Below are 20570 nucleotides of genomic sequence, written 5' to 3' on the forward strand. Positions count from 1 at the left end.
TAAAAAAATCCAACGGCGCACAGCAACTATAACAGAATATAAAAAAAAAATTTGACGGTTCTTTGGGCTGAAACTAGGAAAATTCGTGCAATTTTAACAAATTCAGAAAATGTTTGCATTAGCATCATATCCATCGAGCACACGTTCATCATCTTTTTCTGACTCAAAATAATCAGATATATTGTAGCTAGTACCATATAATTCTTCAGCTGCATCACAATCATCTTCAGCTGCATCACTTGCTAGCAAACGAGTCTTAACAAATTTTTTCGATATCGTCCCAGTAAAATTGTTAATATAATGAAAGGAGAAAATAAAGATATTTGAAAATGGTTAGAAATGGAAGTAAAATTTGAATTAATTTGAATTTGAATTAAAAAAAGAATTAATTTGATTAGTTTACGCTGTTGCTTAGAAACAGCATTTGTAAACAAAGCTACGTGAATGCCGATATACCGATCATCTGGGTTTTTGACAAACGCTAAGCAATGTTGGAATATCGGCCATCAGGGTTCAGATGGTTAATATGTATAATTATGTAAAATGTGAACTAAAGAAAAAAATGGGCCGACACACTAAAAGCATTTGTAACCTCACAATTACTAAAGTAGTAAAGTCGCTTTTTAAACTTCCATCTTTGCACAAATGCGTGAAACTGATAAGCATAATCTCACAAGCCTAATGACTGATTTTCAGACACAAAGCCTTGAGTTGTAGTTTGAAGTCTGGATATCTCACTTCCCAAAACAGGCTGCGACATCAAGGAGCCAACACTTTAATGTGATCTTAAGAACACAAGAACTTTACATCATCAAGTGTTCATAATTTTCAGCTTTAACAGATGAGCGAACAACTCCAAAATTGACCTCCGACTTCTTTAAAGATGAACTTTTACAAAATGTCAGTAGATTTTATCAAAAGGTATTGTGTATTTGTCTATCACTTGCAATGATGTTTGATTTATGAGGGGATCTGATTGCCAGGATGTTTTAAGATTAAAATCGACAAAATTTGATCGTGGTTGAAATGGTCAGATCAAGAGAAAGTGCAATTATGATGCCGATAGTTGTAAAAAGACTGACAGAATAGAGACACAACGTGCAACTTGAATGCAATAGCCGACATCAATGACGATAGAGACAATCATCTGCGCAACTAGTAACACCATTTCGACGCATATTCTTTGTTCTGGCTGTTTTAACTGTGATCAAGTTTTGTTGATTTTAATCTTGAAACATCCTGGCAGTCAGATCACCTCAAACATCAAAAACAATCACAAATAATAGAAAAATACCGATAGTTTATGAAAAAAATTACCAAATTTTGTGCAATTTTTCCAATGGTTTGTGTGTTACTGATCCAAAAAGTAACTATCAACTCCTAGTGGGACAACTCCCAACACTGATACCTTTATCTGTAGAGCAGTGTATAATATCCAGCTCAGCAACATACGCCTGGTAGACATTTGTTAGACTAGAGATCTCTACACTTTGGTATATAAGCCTATCAGCTGTCGAGTTTATGATGACATCACTGTGATGATAGAGTGACCTAGGGAAATCCAGCAGTAGCGCCATGGCAGTCGGTGCTTCATACACAAGTGTCTGGGCTTGTGAGGCAAAGATGTGAGCATTGAGAAATATCTACAATCATAACCAATACGCCCTCACACTCGTATGACCCTAGATGTTGACTATATAATGTAACTTATGTATACATATGTAACGAATAACCAAGATCAGGGATAACTGTTTTCATAGCAGGATGTTAAATAATAAAGCCATAGGAAACAGAAGGCATTATAAAAATTTGATTATTAAACAATCTAATTAGCAAAACTATTTTGGTACAGTAACAACAGCATCATCTAACCATTTTGAAGGTGAAGGACTAAGAAAATGTTAGAGTTCAGAGCGAAAGTGGAGGATGGCCAACAGATTGAGACACTGACAACTGACATAATCAGAGTATGTCCTAGCTTGTAATACAGAATAGAAAAGGGAATCAACGTTAAACAAGAACATAAAAAGCGCTCAACACTTTCTATTTTATTAATGGCTCGAGGCATCACCTCGTGTTGGCAGCCATTACTATGATATGAAGTATGATGAGCAGACTGCATATAATCCATGTATTATCTATATATATTATATTATCTATATAATAATACCTATTAACAATAGTTTTTGTAGTTAATCTCCTCGAGACAAGCATTAGGAATGAAAACTATGAGCTATCGCTCTCCAGAGAATGGTTAAGATATGTCAATGTTACACACCAACAGCGTTACTATCAAGTAACAAGACAATATAGAGTATAGTCTCACAGGAGTCTTGATGGCCTTCACGTGCATTACTATATGAGTATATTGGCGCAGGGTGGCCTCCTTAAGGTGTAGGTATACTCTCGGTGAACTGGAGGGAGTCAGAATTTGTAGCGGAGTCAAATCAACTCCTTTAACACTGCAATAAACAAACAGGATATTTATCCATAATAGCAAATCTCCTTTACTATAATAAGAGCCATATCTGTCTGAAACCGTGACTGGAGGTTTGGAAATAATTGCAGCATGTGGGATTCAAACCCACAACTTTATACTCTTCCTTCCATTCGGCTGTTCAAACTTTACACCCATCCTTTTGTTCGCCTTTTCGAAACCACGATTTAAAGTTGACAAAATGATTGCATCATGTGGGATTAAAACCTACAACTTTACGCTCTGCTGCCCAAACCTCTACCACATGCAGTAATTGTTCAGCTTCCACAACCCTGGCGTTATTGCGCATATACTTGCTCTGAGCTGTATTGACCTATTGACACTGCCTCGCAGCACACCAGACTACCAGGGTACTAAAACAGATTAACGCCGTGGTCACACGATGGCCAAACCGACTTAGGTTTGGTTCGGAGGTTGTTTTACTTCGGTTCGGCTAAGCCACATGTCACACGGCATCCAAAGTCACTTGGCTTCCTAGATACCATATGCATGGAGACAGGACACTGTTTCATTGGTAGTTTTTATGTATTTGAGCTAAATATTTCTTTTGTAAACAAAGAACTTTGAGGAACAATTAATTATAATTACGCAGCAGATTTATCAGAAGATCATTCAGTTGCTCAAAATAAATCACTTGATACAACGATTTTGCCAACCCTTCCCATCAACAAAATTATATTTTTTGTTAACATATGAATGTTTTCTATGCTGAGTATATAACAAACAAAAACAGTCTATCATAGTACTGTGGTTTTACATAAATAAATCAGTCAACGATTCTTCATCAGGATGAGTATGACACATTACTTCTATTCTACACAAAGAAAACCACAACCATTCTCTTACATTTATGCAAAACTTAAGTGCCAAAATCTTACATTCATGCAACACAATCACAAGTCCGGGTGAGCCTTGTCGTAAATTGCTTCATGTTGTTTATTTAACGAAATAAAAAGATCGTCCCATTTCTTTTTTAACTTTGCTCACACCCACGTAGGGAGAAATGTGACACGTGCTCGTTAGAATTTTAACCAGCCAATAAGAACAAGGGTTCGGCCACCAAATTTCGAGCAGGACCGAAATGATTCGTTTCGGCCAGAAATGTCTTCGGCCGAACAGTTTACAGCTGACAGCGACGTTGTTTTGCGTCGTTTAGTTCGTTTCGGCTCTCGTGTGACCACCCCTTAAGACTATCCAGCCCTGAGAGAATTTATCCGTTATACCGCTGGCCCAGACACCTTATATGACATAATAGGCAGAGAAATAGTTTTATATTAGAATTATCCCTGAATAGATGGGCGTTTGGGCCGAAAAACATGGCTCTTATTATAGTAAAGATATGGTAAAGATTTGACTGTTTGATAACTTTATATATTGCAATTGATTGTCCTGATGAATTTTTGAAAATCAGAAAGAGCAGCATCTTGCGTGGTAAAAACTTTTTTATACTATTAAAACATTAAGGATATTTAATATGTTTAACATCAAATAGGAAATATAAACATGTTACTTTCCAAAAGCCAAAATGAAAACAACATTGACCCTTGATGACACGCTAGAGCTCAAATTTTCTTCATAATGCTACATTATTAATCAAATTTATTATAACATAAAACATTAAAAATTCTGCTATAGGAGGCATAGATAAGCAACTAAAAGATTAATTTCATAATTTCTGGATGAACAGAGTAGTTTGATATATTGTAGGTAAAACACACTTAGCCATAGGTAATGGATGATTTGAAAGAACCTACATTAATGAGTTGCTTACATAGGTAATCCTGAATTGAAGAAATTAACAGCATATCTTTTAAACTTCAACAACATTTGTTGCAGTAATTTGTACCAAAATGTAACAGCTAGGTTCGACAAGCTTACAAAACGTGAAAACAATATGTATTGGCCTACAGAGAATCTGGCAATTTAATAGGGTGAAATATGAATGCCCTAAACTCTGTGACCTACAAGAATGTATTTGTAACAACTCACGCGACTGCGAGATCTTGGATAGAACACTATTAACTCACCAGGACTCGTCCAAACGCTGGTGCACGCAACCAAACACCCAGGACTTCCAGCGGTTGTTTGATATAATCACCAGCTCATCAACATTCTTGGTCACTCTCAAGGCAAAGTACTTGTCCATCTTAGACTAGGAGTAAAAGAGACCAATCTAACAAGCGCAATGATGAGCAGAGCGAATCGTCCACAATTCTTAAAGAAAGCTCAAGTTATAGTACAAAACCCAGGAGTAAACTTGAGGACAGACAGACAAAATGCTGAACTGCATCATTGATATATTTCTATGTAGATTGTCTTTGTTCGGGTTTTCACAAAACTTATGGATTGAGCTTATAACACTAACACTACAGTATCCTTCAGACTTCAGTTGAACTTCTGCTTAAAATTACCTCAAATACGAGGAAAGGTTTGAGCCTACACTTAGTGCGATTTCCAACATACAACATATGAAGTCACACCACATATCTCTGTCACCACCTTTACATTCAAACCTATGTATAGCCAAGCCTACACTTCCATTCCCATGTCTCCGAGGTAAATTAGTATAAAAGATAATTTTCATTGATTATCATTTGATTATATTAGTTCTTCACATATAATTTAGTGTTTCAAGTTTCCTTTTTGTTCAATTCTACAATTTCTCCATGCATTTGTTTCAATGCTATGCATAACAGGCAACTACATATGCATAGTGACCTACAGTATTTATTACAGTAACCATGTTTTTAGGTTGTGAAATTAATTAGAACAAATGTCAGTGTATTCTTATGGCAGTATTTACTTCAACACATGATTGTTTTAGCATTCAAACTAAATCTCCTAACGAACCAGCTTCATATGTAGGAGGTGAACTACATCAATAATACCCTACAGGATGAAAATATTCTTTGGTTATAAAAATTCACGATTTCACGAACAGTCAATTCCGTGAATTATTAAATTCCGTGAATAATTAGTTCCATTTTTAATCACATGGGAGAATAACTACTGCGTCAAATTAAAAACTAGCTGCTAGGCTAGTTTTTAATATAAATACTAAACGTAGTTGAGTTCCAAAACATTTTTAAAATCATTGTCTGGGCTTTGAGCTAACACCATTGCCAATGCATCACATTTCTTTACAAAATTATTCAAGGTTGTCACAAGATATGCAGAATGGCGTCATCGCAAAAATAGCCGCTAGGCAGAAGTACTAAACGTAGCCGAGTTCCAAAACTTCTTTAAAATCATCGCCGAGCTTCGAGTTTTATTGCCATTGCATCGAACTTCTTTACAAAATTATTCAAGGTTTTCACAAGTTATTCGCCATGGCTTCGTCATCGCAAAAGAATCTCTCCTAGTCTTTTTACATTGAAATCAACCCCATCAATCTCTAATACCGAAGTTGAGGACGATCGTGATTCTGATCTGGACATTATAGTATGTATTTGATTTGCAGTGCAGATACGTTTTTCCATAATTAACTGCATTAGTTAATTATTTTGTTTAAAAACTGATCGCTATCATTAAATACTTCAGCTATTGTTCTTGTACTTCCTTAACACTTGTTAATATGTTTTTTTGTGTGTTTACTGCAGATTAAGAATGAAACAACCTACTCCGATTACGAAAACTAGAGACAAGTAGTAATATTTATCAAGGCAGGAATATTGGTAGAGAATCAACCAGTCAACCTAGACCCCTTCATCGACAACAACTCCTTGATATCGCTGCAGCAAACATGATTAAATTATATATTTTATTTCATGTATAGATGTATTATAATTTATTACAAACTTGAGTGTACAAATAAAATATTTCAAATACAAATAAAATATTACAAACGATGAATGGAGTAATTATAAACAGTTTAGTCTATATGGCGGTTGTCTAGAGCAATAAAATTAAACTGATACTCTTGATAAGTGAATACTAGCGTGTAATGGTGCTCTCTGACTAGTTATTTTGGTAATAGCAGCTCTATATCGCTGTCACTGTCTTGGGTAGATGTTAAAGGCAATTCTCTCGCTACTACATGGCTGGTAAGGAAGTTATCATCAGAACTCTCCTCGTGGCTTACTATTGCAAAGTTCTGCCGGTTGGCCAAAGATTTGTGCTCGTAAAGGCATTTTTGTTCCTTTTTTTAAAACAGCTCCTCGTAAGTAGCTGCGGTCACTTCCACCTAAATTTCCAGACTTCCCTGAATGATTGGGGATCTTCTAAGAATGACATATACCACCCTTGCAGAAGTGCTTGCGGGTATGATGAAAAATCTCTCTCACACTAAAACTAATAATGAAGCGGTAGGGATGGAAAAAGTAAATATTGCGTTTTACCGAAGAACCAAAGTAAAATTCAACTAATTTAGTAAATGGTTTTGAAAAAACTCATTACTTACCACAAATTGTTGGTTCATCAAAGGCCTCCAAATCTATAAATATTCGTAAAAACCTCTAAACGCAGCAAAAAATTTATAGCTTAGCACGATCGACCCGTAGTTGTAAGCTAAATAGAAAACGAAACACGCAATGCGCGCATGTGTAGGGTTAACTCTATTGGTAGACGTAATAGAGTTAACTCTTCATAGAGAGTAGCAGTTTTCAGTCGCGAATAAATTAATCCGCGAATATGCATGAAATGGCAATTTTCGCGAAATATAGCTCCGCGAATAAATTCATCCTGTAGGGTATGGGCTATTCGTACTTGACTGTATATTGTTACGAGAGAAATTTGCCAAGGAGGAATATAATCAACAAATACGATGGTTTCTAATTCCTTAGATTTAATCATGCAGCTGGCATGTCTCTGTTACCCCATTCTCCCAAGTCAAGCTATTGAACTCACCGTATAGTCATGCAGGAGCAGGTGGTCTGTATCAAGTGTATCATGTTCAAACTGTTCATTGAGTGACACCTCTTTTATACCCGAATCCTCTGCTTTGTCATATCCCGTGTGATTGAGAAGGTGAAATCCAAAAGTTTGGCGAACTTTTCGCCCCTTGCTAATTAACTATAGTGAATGAACATTATCGAGTGACCAACACATCAATAATTCTGTAACATCACTTTACCATGCATGTCTATCTGCTACAAATAGTAGCAGCTGATAGATAGGTTCTATGATCATTGGCTACACTGCGGACCAAGTAGGTAAAAGGTAAGACCTAAACAGGAAACCAGCAGTGAACGTGGAGCCCATTCAGATTGACTGCCAATAGCCATACTTACATTACTAGAGTTGGGGAGAGTGAGGTCACAGAGAGACCGTACAAGAGCCATAACTATCTGCTTGCACCAGACTGCACACAAGTGATCTGTTGATGCCCACGCCTTTGGTACTGACTCAGTCTAAAAAGGAACAAAAGTTACATTCCAGAATAAACCTGCAGAATGAGAATTTTCACGAAATAGAAACTAAATGTTTTTTCCGTATAAGTCATACTTTTAACACTTCAAAACAGTTAACATGCATTTTAAACAATCGCAATTACTACACATATAAGTACATGTACATGTCCTTATACATGCAGCATATTTGAGCGAAGTCACAATTGTATTGAGAGAAGCACAATATAATATATACATAACTATGCATGTGTGCGCATGTATATTTACAGTAATCTGACAGTACATTTACAGTAATCTGGCAGTACATTTACAGTAATCTGACATTATATTTATAGTAAACTGACAGTATATTTCCAGTAATCTGACAGTATAGTTACAGTAATCTGACAGTATATTTAAAGGTCATATTTACAGCGGCGAATTAGGAAGGAATATACTGTGAATATGCACGCATAGTTATGAATGTGCGTGTATGTATATTTGTATATGTACAAATAAACGTACCGTATGTACACATGTGTATAAATTGTGCACATACATTGCAAGCAAATTGAGGCCATCTGTTCATGGAAACTTCATGCAGTTGAGGTTTCCTATTACATCACTGTGCTAAACCTACATTGACAGAAATAGCTTTTCCTTCTGAAACGAGACCATCGAGTCTAGTAAGGCGATAGTCAACTAACAGATCTCTAGTCCCTCCTCCTAAGGAAATTACCATCACGTGCTTGAGGGACGTGTTCTTTTCCGCCCTCCAATAGTCATTGACAAGGGTGTAGAAATCAGGGAGGTAATCAGTGGCAAGAACTGCAAAAATAAGCAGCAAACCCTTTAATAACTCGGTATATCCTCACAATTCTTGAAAAAAAAGGATTGGAATATGAATTTATTCATCATGGAATGAACATATCGCTATTATAGACTAACATTTGAGTTGATAGGTCTAATTTATTACGTACACATGAATCAACAAGAGCTGGGAATTAATAACCACACCGTTCTGAATATCTATCATGAGAATAAGCTAAAAGCAAAGAAGCGACAAACTAATAAAACTTATTTTCTGTTTTCTTGATGCGAATTAACAGGAGTATTTGTGTTTATAATTTTATTTACATAAAAATAATGTCTTTGATTCTAAATTGATAATGCGTGCAACCACCAATCAAAATAAGCTCATGACCAACAACTTATAAGAAAACTCTTTGAAACATTTTTTGAAACAATATTAAGGAATATCAATGTCATTCGAAGGGCATAAATATTTACTACCATAAAATTATTTACAGGCGCATAACTTATAAAATTCATAATAACAACGGTGGGTGGTCTTAAGCAAGGCCGATGCTACTAGTAACAGTTTAGTTCAAAGCCTTGTTCAAGTGCTAGCTCAGTTTACTGACTCCTTAATAATAATTTAACTTGCCTAATACACAACAAGCGGTGATGAGCCGTTTGTCCAGAACAGTATATTAGTTTTTGCAAACAAAGCTTTGCAAACTTTTAATAAAAAAGACAACAAGAAGTTAAATTGAATTTGTACTGCGCTATGAAGTCGTTTTAACAGAAGACCACAATTGAATTTGATTGTGTATGATGGTTAAATGAGTAAACACTAGAAATCTAAAGAGAAGGTCCTCTGAACATGAATAATTCTAACTAACATTCTAGAGGAACATGATGGGAAACTCAACATAACCAGAATATACCAACATATTCAACATACACTTATCAGACTGTTAATACTAAGGTATAATTTAACAGATTCAACGTACTCTTATCATACTGTTAATACTAAAGTATAATTCAATAGATTCAACATACACTTACCAGACTGTTAATACTAAGGTATAATTTAACAGATCCAACATACACTTATCAGACTGTTAATACTAGGATATAATTCAACAAACATTTATTAGACTGTTAATACTAAGGTATAATTCAACATGCTTTTATTAGGTTGTTAATACTAAGGTATAATTTAACATACACTTATTAGACTGTTAATACTAAGGTATAATTCAACAGATTCAACATACACTTATCACGCTGTTAATACTAAGGTATAATTCAACATGCTCTTATTAGACTGTTAATGCTAAGGTATAATTTAACATATACTTATTAGACTGTTAATACTAAGGTATAATTTAACATATACTTATTAGACTGTTAATACTAAGGTATCATTCAACATACACTTACCAGACTGTTAATACTAAGGTATAATTTAACAGATCCAACATACACTTATCAGACTGTTAATATACTAATAAAATAATATCATAATAATAAGTTATGTTAACGAAAAAATTGCATACGTGGAGCTTGGTGTGGCGTGGCCTGTGTGATAATTAGGTTCACCCGATTCTTATCAAAATTGTCCAGTGTGAAAAGAGATCTAGCAAGAATACCACCCTATGAAAGAAACACAGACATAAAAAGACTATAGCTATGAAAGCTAGATAAACGAATGTGAAAAGCAAAATTGTAGACAGAATTAAAAAGCTCTCAACCTTTGCAGTATAACGATTCTTTAAAATTAAACTGCAATCATCTGTGAACATATCTGGAATAAATTAAAATCTCTCAAACTAACACTTAAGTGTAAATCATTATTTCAATCAGTTGATGAACTGTATACTGTTAAGAAAGTGCTAACACACTGCCAAACATGTGCATAACAGAAAAACAATATACGTGTATGTAGATTAAACTAAGAAGATACAGTGTCATGACAATATATTTTTATAACAAGTTGTTGTGTCGATGTGGTGAGAGTCAACTTTATATATGATTACCACAATCAGGCATCAGAAAGCCTTTAATAGTTTATATATTTATAGTGTCAAAAAATGTCTCTCCAACTGTGGATCAATCACAAGAAACGAAAAAAATGCACAAAGCAAGGTCGACAAATACCATTCACTTACCATCGAGTGGCCTACAAGTACAACTTTCTCTGGAAGATACCCAGGTGTCTTGTACATGGACAGGATGTGGTTTATACAGTCATTGACAAATTCTGTAGAAAAAAATATAAATATAGGTGAATATGTAGGAATAAATATATTGCACGCGTCTCAAGCTAAATAGAGTTCAGCTCCTCTAATCTAATCATGCGTAATGAACTATGTATGATGGACAAGACAAAGACAAAGAAACTGTACATTTATTTGATTTACGCAATGAGTTATTGTAGCTGACAATTTAAAAAATTTCTAATATCACACTTTGAGAAAGTACATGATAGCGCAATACCAGAACAATAACAACAGTTGTTTGCATTCACAATGAAAAAACTCGGGGCAACTGATGTCAAAGTTGCCTTTCCTTGTAGATATACATGTAAATTACACAGATCTCCCCAACTATTTATTGAATAAAAAAAGTCTTGATATCAAATAGAAAGGCTTAGCTCTGACCGTAATATTCACCAAAGATTGATTGTAATCATTTTCTTGTATTCTTGGATTCGAATTTTGGAGTAGTAGGCTCTTTCTGAGCAGCATGGTAACTATGGTAGGTAACTATGGTGGGTAACTATGGTAGGTAACTATGGTAGGTAACTATGGTAGGGTAACTATGGTAGGTAACTATGGTAGGTAACTATGGTAAGGTAACTATGGTAGGGTAACTATGGTAGGTAACTATGGTAGGTAACTATGGTAGGGTAACTATGGTAGGTAACTATGGTAGGTAACTATGGTAGGTAACTATGGTAGGTAACTATGGTAGGTAACTCTGGTAGGTAACTATGGTAGGTAACTCTGGTAGGTAACTATGGTAGGTAACTATGGTAGGTAACTATGGTAGGTAACTATGTTACCAACGTTAAGGAGTTGTTTGTACTGTTATGTTACATTGCTAAAAGCGTTTATAGCTGTGAAAATTTAACCGCTTTGCTTTCCAGTTTATTATAAAAATCATGCTTTTGCTCTGGGTGTCTATTCTATTACCCATCACACGGTGCATGGACAAGCAATACAGCATCGAAAGTTAGCATCGTATCCATCTACACGCAAGTGTGAGCCTTCAGATCATAGAGAGAAAATAAGATGATTTTTCAGCAAGGAATACGCTTGTTGCACACTCCTTTCAGCTATAGTTTTAGATAACAACCAAGAGTAGGCCACTGCCAGAAGCACTAGGAGCTACACACACGATCTCTAGTAGGTGGTATGCCTAGAATGTTCGAATTCTAATGGCATACCCCCAAGCATGCAATTACATTTTGTGCCATAATAGGGTGCACGGCAGTAAAAAGCATTGAGCCATAGAGGACTCATCGACAGAAGCTATGCATACGCTTTCATGACACATCGTAAAAAACAACCTGAGTTTAGCATCAACATTATTTGTTTGTAGGTTACGCCAAAATACATTTGGGAAATGTGAAAACTATAATTGAATTTGTCTGCATATTTTCCTAAAATAAATACAGCAATTACTTAATTACAGTCATTTAATCATTGAAATCAGCATGTGGAGGATAACTCCAAACATATGAGTACAGATAAACCTCAGCAATCACCCCTCCTGCACCTGAAAAAGCTTAGATTACCTGCTTACATGTATTTATAATAAGAATACATAATTACATGTTTGATAGTCATACAGAGAATGTATGAGAAAAACTTTGTGATTTCAAAAGAAAACTTTCCCGAGTTGCTGAAACACCCCCAGCAACACCCATGAATGCTTGACAAAGCTAAAAAAGACACCCAAAAGTATGTCTATACCAATAAAAAATCATGCATATATATATAACAATCAAATTTTAAGACCTATGCAGAGAGAAAGAGAACTCACCTGTTTGCTTCATGAGGTTTCCTCCATAGAAGCCGTATAGTTCCTAAATAGACAAAGAATGGGGAGTGAGGGGAAATTTTCTTGCAATTTTAAGTATGATAGCGCAGAGGCCTGCAGCTGCAGTGAATAGCATGAATGTGTGCCTGTCACTTCAACTGAGTGAAGGAGAGTATAAATACTCAAAAATGAAATATGTCTAAGATACTGTACTACCATGTTTCTCAAATATATGTGCTTCATGAGAGCTGAGATTCCTTCAAAGATGGAATAGCAGGCACATAAACTCTAGTAGGCTGTCATCCTGCAGCCAAAGGATGACAGCCTACTAGAACTAGTAGGCTCACAAAAACAGTATAGATCTACTAAATAAGTAAAAACATCTTTTTCTGATTGTTTGTCACGCTCAATTCACAGTATAGTTTTTTTCAAGGTTCTTTATATTTAAAAGGTCAGCGATCACCAATTGTATGATTTGAGTTAAAGAATTATTTAAAAATTAGAAAATTTTGTTGGAAAAAAAAAGTTGAAAATTAATCGACATGAAATTTTATCGTAATAAACCAAATAAACAGTTACCGCATATGGCTCATATCAGTTGAAATCTTTGGAGATACCATTTGCAGTGATCAAATGATATTTCATTGGAAATGTCCTTTGAAACAAAACATCCTTTCTGCAAGACTTGATTCTTTATAGTTTTGCAAATATTCATGCAATGAGTGTGCAATCTTCAAAGAATGGAAATACAATGATAATGTGTTTACTAATTATTGTAAACACTGAGTAGACTGATAGTATTAAACCATAAAGGCACGGCCACATATGCCGAAAGTTTTGATCAAAATCACGAAACAGATGAAAAACATGAAAATATTTGTCCGAAACTCACAGAACTGTCAAAGCTGTGCATGCACACCGAAATCATCAACGAAAAACTTCCAATTGGCTGAACAGATTATAAGCGAGCGCTATTTTAGCAGCTTTCGCGATTTGTTTAGTCCGAGACACATATAGAGGCACGCAAAAAAAATACAAACATAATTCAGCATAGTGAATATGATGCAATTAATTAGATTGCGCTAGAGATGGTACCTCTTTTAATTAGTTGCATAATCTTTAATATGTTGAATTGCGTTGTTATTTTCTTGCATTTCATTATATGTGTCTCAAACTAATGTGAATAGAGATGCTAAAACTGTTCAACCAATTGAAAGCTTTTCGCCGAAGATTTCGGTGATAAGTGCGACCGAACCTCAAGTCTCCATATATAAATGGGGCTAGCATACGCGCCTAATGTGCGCTTAAACTACGATATTTTCGCCATAATGAAATTGATGAAAAGTAAATTGTACAGTAGATAGACTCATTACAGATATGACAAATTACGAAATGGGAATAAGTGTGTTGAAATTTGGCATTTTTAAAAAAAGGGTGTCACAATCAGCAGTGTCAACTTGTCATTATAATTAAAAAACGCCTATCAGTCCAATTCACCCAACCGATACATCGCTACCAGCCGATTTATGACACCGGTTCCTTAAAAATCCTTGGATGAGTTTTGACCTTCATTTAAGCTCAGAAGAATCATTGTAAAAAATTAACCCACGAAGAAGTAATTTCTCTTTTAAGGCAATGATATATACTATAATAGGACCTGTGCCCGTTCATCTGTCTGAAGCAACAGTTAGAAGTTGTGAAAAAAACATTGAATTGCACAGGATTTGAACTCATGAGATTCAGCTTATTAAACCAACACTCATGCACCTTCACCACACAGCTGATTGAGGCAGGTGTATATTGTAAATACAGTGTAATGGTAGGTACAGTGAACCCATCTTACAGCATCCCTGTCTTACGGTTTTTTCGCCTTACAATGTGGAACAAGAAGTTTTTCCGACCCATCGTTATGGCATTTTTCCCACCATATGACATCAACATGTCTCTCCAAAATTCAAATTTGAACAGCATTGCTCAGTCTTTCTTGCCGAATTAGTTTGAAAAAGACTTAATAAGGACAGCTAGTAGTTATAGTGAAAGAGAGGCAAAAAGCGCTAAGCCGTAAACAGGTAATAGAAAATTACGACGATGACAAAATTAAAGTCAAGTTTAGTAAAATATTGCTATAGGTTCCTATGCCCTTCCATACGACATTTTCGCCTTACGATGCTAAAACCAGAATGAGTTAATGTCGTATGGCAGGGTCCACTGTGTTGTATTTAAGCCTGACAGTTTCTCAGGCACACTAGATTGCCAAAGTATTAGTATTTTATAAATCTTTTTACTGTAGAAGTTGTCTCCTCTTTTGATAATTTCACAAATGGCGACAACTGATAAAATGGCGTAGCAACTAGAAACTCAGCTGCACTGTGTTGATTAAACTATGGCTGTTGTTAAGAATAATATCTTTAATCAACAAGAATCAGAGAATACAGCAACATTTGTTGTGCTCTTACCAAAATGCAATGCAGAAATAGACATTTGGCTCCAATGAATATCTTCCATGAGGGTTTTGACCAAAATGATAGGAAAAGCAAAACAAAAATCTTAAATAATCTTAAACTAAAATCTTCATGGAAACTTTTGAACTTTTAAAATTGACAACCATGTTGCTGTTTTAAGATTATGAAGAATGTTATATTTTAAAAGTGCTGCATTGTTAAATAGAATAACGGTAATCAATATGTATCAATAATAAAGGTAAGCAGTAATCGATGGTGAGTGTTAACTGAAGAAACATGTAATATATATTGTTTTTTACTAAAGCATTGAGAAACCTTTAAACACACCAGCTGAGCAGTTTGTTTGATTTTACAGCGGCCCCATCGCTGATGATAATGTCATACATCATTATCGATGTATAACGAATCAAAAAATTTCCTTGCAACCGAGTTTCTTGCTTTACTTAAAATGCTTTCAAATTTTAGACGTGTGTATGTGATTGTGTGCGATTGTGATGCACGTGACACATTCATAGGCAAGCAGCATACCCTCACAAACATGGGAAAACTACAGGGATCATTTCAAGCATTGTGTGAAGGTACATAATAGCCAAATCAGTTTAAGTTACATGACACCGGCAAAGGATACCGGTGATGGATTAATAAAATTCCTAGCACGAGGTCTTTATAAGTACAGTAGACGCTCCTATAACATATACCTCCTATAACGTAAATTCCAGATAACGTAAAAAATTTATGGGACAATTTTGCTTCCTACTACGTAAAAAATTCCATATACAAGTTGTAACGTAAGATGTCAAGTCGCGCGAGTTTTCAAATTCGATTTTAACATTAGTTTATCTCGCCGTACTTGCGGAAGAAAAACCACCGTGCGAAGAGCGTTATATGTAACTTTCGCCTCATTCTAGTTCGTCGTAATAGATCGCTAAATGTGTCGACAACAAGGAGAATAGGATAGCTACGCAACCGTTCATAAATACAAAAGCGATCGATTGGTGCAGGTGTTACAGCGTCGGTCTACCAATCTTAATGTCACAAGTAAGAGTATCGTCAAAAGTTATCTTATATCCTAACCTTGACCCCTGAATACACATAGATGATGGCCAGGTAGAACTGCTTTATATAATAAAATATTTTGTTGTTATGACTTATTTTACACGTACAGACTATTTGTTATTAGTCTTACTTTGCAGAATAGACTGCTGTTTAGAAAAAAATGAGAAAATCGTTGTAAATGAACGTCGAAAATGTGCAGTACCCATCAACTTGTCGTAAATTTATTGCAGTCATGGTTTATAAAACCAGTGAGATTGATCGATTGATTGGAGAAAAGGAATGAAAAAGGAGAAAATTTGTCAATGCACACCAATAGCGCTGCAGCTACGGTACAACACATAAATTAAAGTAGTGAAGTCAAGTTTTTCCTTTTGCATGGACAAAGGGGTGAGTTTGGAAAAATCTTGGAACGGATTAGGCAATTTACATGTATTTTATTGTTCTTATAATGTAAATTCCCTATAATGTAAACGGTTCTGGAACGGATTATTTACGTTGTAGGAGCGCCTACAACGTTTATAAGTTTGATAACAAACATGTTCAGTGTATGCTAAAATGTCTTATTGAATTCGTACACAGGTCATCTCTTTACTCCATAGAGTAGGGCCTACTTAAAATGTCAGTTGCATATCACTTGAGGACTGTTATCACGTATCCCATTCATTGATATATATTTTTATTTAATAATTAATAAATAATATTTGTATAGTATTGGATTCATTCATGGATCTTCTCTTTTAAAACTTAGCCATAGATCTTTATAAAATGGTTTGATGTCTGTAGACTACGGCACCCAAAACTTGCCATTTATGTAAAAAGTGATCTTTTGGAATCATTCATGGATTGTCAGTATCTAGCAATTACTACATCTGCTACATGGCCCTGAAAGCGGTGTGCAAATGATAACTTTATGTTTATAGATATTCTTAATAGTAAATGAAGGTCTAACACATACTCGATGCTACAATGGATATTTTTCGAGACTTTGTCAGGCGTACCCTTTTAGGGTATCAATAGGGAATCCAAAAACACCTTGGGTGTTATTTGTAAACTGCTATCAGCCATATTTAGTACATAAATTATCTACTATGCGCTCCATAAACACCTTTCAATCTAAGCTCTGTTTCTAGCAACTTGCAAAAATTTCCCAGCAGATATGGCTACACATCGACTCAAATAAATGCATTTTAATATTTCCGACTAACTGTTGCTAGTAACTGTAGATTGCAAAGTAACTCTATGCCATGTATAAACGCATAAAAAACGTTAAAAAATATGGATATTCCTCAAAACTGCATCTTTGACAAGTATACAGGATGCTTAAAATGACATAGGAAGTTGACTTTGGCATATCCTGCACAGCGCTTAATTTTAGACATGACTCTACCTGATACTCAGCTGATAGCGATCAGAGATAAGTCAATGCGACAGATGACAAATTAAACTACACCCACTGTCATTTGACACAACCCAAGTCTGTGAATAGATTAAGTTTGCTCTTAGACGTAAGATTGCTTTAAGACGAGTTAGTACCAGACTACATGAACAGGGAAAGACAATCGCCACAATTAGGATTGTGCTTCTCTTGATAACCAGCCGCCAGGCAGTTTGAGTATTACCACTTTGAGTAGAATAAGTCTAACACAAGCTTGTTAATGATGAAAGAACACATCATCAGACAGTTTTTATTCATAAAACTCATATAATTAGAACAAAACTTGGAATATCTTATTTTTCTGTAAATCCAATTATCCATGGACGTAGCATGCATGCAGGAAATTAAAAATCAATTAATTTTGGACAAAATAAATTACTTGTGTTGTCATAAATGCAGTATGGCTTAGGGTGACCAAACTATGTATTGAGAAAAAACCAGATGGTAAGTCACCAAAATTTAGGAATTAAGTATGAGTTAGAGTGAAACAATAAAATACTAGTAGCCTATCCAGGCAGTTCCGTGCACCGTGAGAGATGGTCAGGTGTAATAACTAACATCACAATGATTCCGAAATATGGTAAGGTGGTCGATCAGTGCAGGTGGTAGTGTTGGTCTAACCAGACGAATGTCTTGAGCTCTAATCCCAATGAAAGCAATATTTTTTCCTAGCCTCTAAGCGTGGCTCTTGACAGACGGATGGAAATGGCTCTTATTATAGTAAATATTTCAATAGAGAAAGTGGGATGAAATTGAAATACCCATTCTTATTAACAAAGACCACAATTGAAAAACCTTGTAGCATTTTAAGAACCCTATGGTGTATTTTGTACAGAAGACTGCGGAGCTATGACTATCATTCTAATAACTTATTGACCAATGACGTTATTCATGTTAATATATCATTGTTGATAAGATCAAGGTACCAAAAGTCTTCAATATCCATCGAGCAATTTTTGTTTGCCTTGAAACCATGAAAATTACTAACATAGTTACTACAATCGCTGTCTTTGAATTGATGGAGATGCCCACACACTTAGTTTGTCTTCTTTCAGCAACAAAGCATACAAAAAGTAGGATGCAACGAATGCTTGAAACATTTCAGTACTTATATTTGTAATTCATACTTCAATTCAAATTTCTGCAACGAACTGCATCAACATTGAATGATCTTGCTTATGCTCGTTGTACACATATTCAACATGAAGTTGTCTACCCTAAGAGTGTGACAAAGTCAAACCTGCGAGTATGATCAAATCAAACCTGCGAGTATGATCAAATCAAACCTGCGAGTATGATCAAATCAAACCTGCGAGTATGATCAAATCAAACCTGCGAGTATGATCAAATCAAACCTGCGAGTATGATCAAATCAAACCTGTGAGTATGATCAAATCAAACCTGCACATATAAGTTAACCCATTCCTAGAACAGTACATTGTCATTTGTTGGACATCTCCACAACCAATAAACCTGCTTGAAAAAAAAAAATTTGTAAAAAAATTAATTTTATACCAACAAATCAAATTAATATAATAATAACAATCTTTACTATAATAAGAGCCGTCTGCCCAAAGCCATGCTAAGAGCTTTAGGAAAAAGGATTACCTCACACAAAAATTGATCTCAGATGTTCAGTTTTGCAGCTGAGCATGCTATCAACTGAGCCATTCGTCTGCCTTGTCAAATTGATGAATAACTGTACATTTAGTTGAATGACAACTGATGATCACTAAGGGCAGACGACACTGTCGGGGTTGGTATTGTCACGAGCTTAGACACATGCGTGTGATAGTTTGGAGGGAAGGGTGGTGCTAGGGCTATGCAGTATAACCTTCTCTAATACAGTTTATACCAACTTAGCTTATGTGTGTTTTATTTATACATTTTTACATATGTTTATTTTGCTGGTTTCGTCACTTTTACTTATGAAACTGATACTATATAAAACTAAATATCGACTGCTGGAAATTACTCCATGTGTAGGGACAAATATTTGTAAGAATTTTGCTTTAAATGTTGAAAAATTCATGTTATAAATTCATAGGTAGAGAACATAGGTAGCTTGACTGTAGAAAACATTGATCAACATTTTTCAGACAGAACACTACAGAAAATTGTGTCACGTGAAAAAGTCTCACTCACAAGAACTTGAATGAATAATAATCACAAAAATACCATTATAACATTAGCTCACAGGACAAAATAACTGCAAACTAAAATGGTTTTTTTTTCAAAAATTTTACAAAAAATGACAAATGTTAAATTTGAAAGTCATATATAAAGTCATGTCACGATTAGCCTGGATTGGCACAAGGACTTTGACCTGGGGCAAAAATCATGTTGTGATGAATCACACGGATACATGTTTGCCATATTTAATCACAGTGGAGTCAAAAATAGACCACTAGTCTTTGCTGACTAAGACACTCCCAACATGTCCAAAGTCTAGGCATGTATAATGTCAACATGAAAACTATGCCAATATGTGCCATATCCATTATGAAAAGAAGTTTATCATAAATTGCATCCTTGATTAGCCTCATTCTGATATGAACACTGGAGAGTACTTGTCATACACGTGAATGATGACCCTAAAGGCTGGTTCACCCTATATCACCGTATGTCGGTATTCTCCTTTCGGCGTTCATCGTCGAAAATGTGCACCCTCAACCGATAGCACCGACGAAACAAAGCGGACACGTCAGAAAATTTTACAGATGTCAAACTCTCCCCATAGTTCGTCGAGCATCGGCGACAGCCTGTACAATGTGAACCATTTTGGCGATAGTAATTCATTTATTCAGTTAATGTGATTCATTTATTTCCATTTATAGTAGTTCCTGCGGAACTAGTATTTGATTGGAGCACGAAAAACTAAAATGCTTTTTCGAAAAAAATAAAAAAATTAAAAAGACAAATAAGAAAATTACGTCACGGAGTATTCGCTGATGCAAGCG

At 35.2% G+C, this 20570-nt stretch overlaps 1 protein-coding gene across 3 annotated transcripts in view; it reads right to left on the reverse strand.

Moving 5' to 3' along the window:
• The window catches only part of LOC137386920 (GPI inositol-deacylase-like), an 80636-nt gene that overhangs the window by 36832 nt on the left and 23234 nt on the right, over positions 1 to 20570 (reverse strand). For all 3 annotated transcript variants that reach the window (XR_010977851.1, XM_068073144.1, XM_068073145.1), the window contains exons 6-14: positions 12661 to 12703; positions 10782 to 10873; positions 10170 to 10266; positions 8465 to 8652; positions 7726 to 7845; positions 7343 to 7507; positions 4525 to 4649; positions 2327 to 2462; positions 1409 to 1643 (exon numbers count right to left, since the gene is read on the reverse strand). Coding sequence is in view for 2 of the 3 variants with exons in the window: in XM_068073144.1 (XP_067929245.1) it covers positions 1409 to 1643; positions 2327 to 2462; positions 4525 to 4649; positions 7343 to 7507; positions 7726 to 7845; positions 8465 to 8652; positions 10170 to 10266; positions 10782 to 10873; positions 12661 to 12703 (1201 nt within the window). In the remaining variant the exon portion in view is untranslated. The remainder of the gene's footprint in view (positions 1 to 1408; positions 1644 to 2326; positions 2463 to 4524; positions 4650 to 7342; positions 7508 to 7725; positions 7846 to 8464; positions 8653 to 10169; positions 10267 to 10781; positions 10874 to 12660; positions 12704 to 20570) is intronic.

Source organism: Watersipora subatra, chromosome 2 (genome assembly GCF_963576615.1).
Source record: "Watersipora subatra chromosome 2, tzWatSuba1.1, whole genome shotgun sequence".
Taxonomy (NCBI): domain Eukaryota; kingdom Metazoa; phylum Bryozoa; class Gymnolaemata; order Cheilostomatida; family Watersiporidae; genus Watersipora; species Watersipora subatra.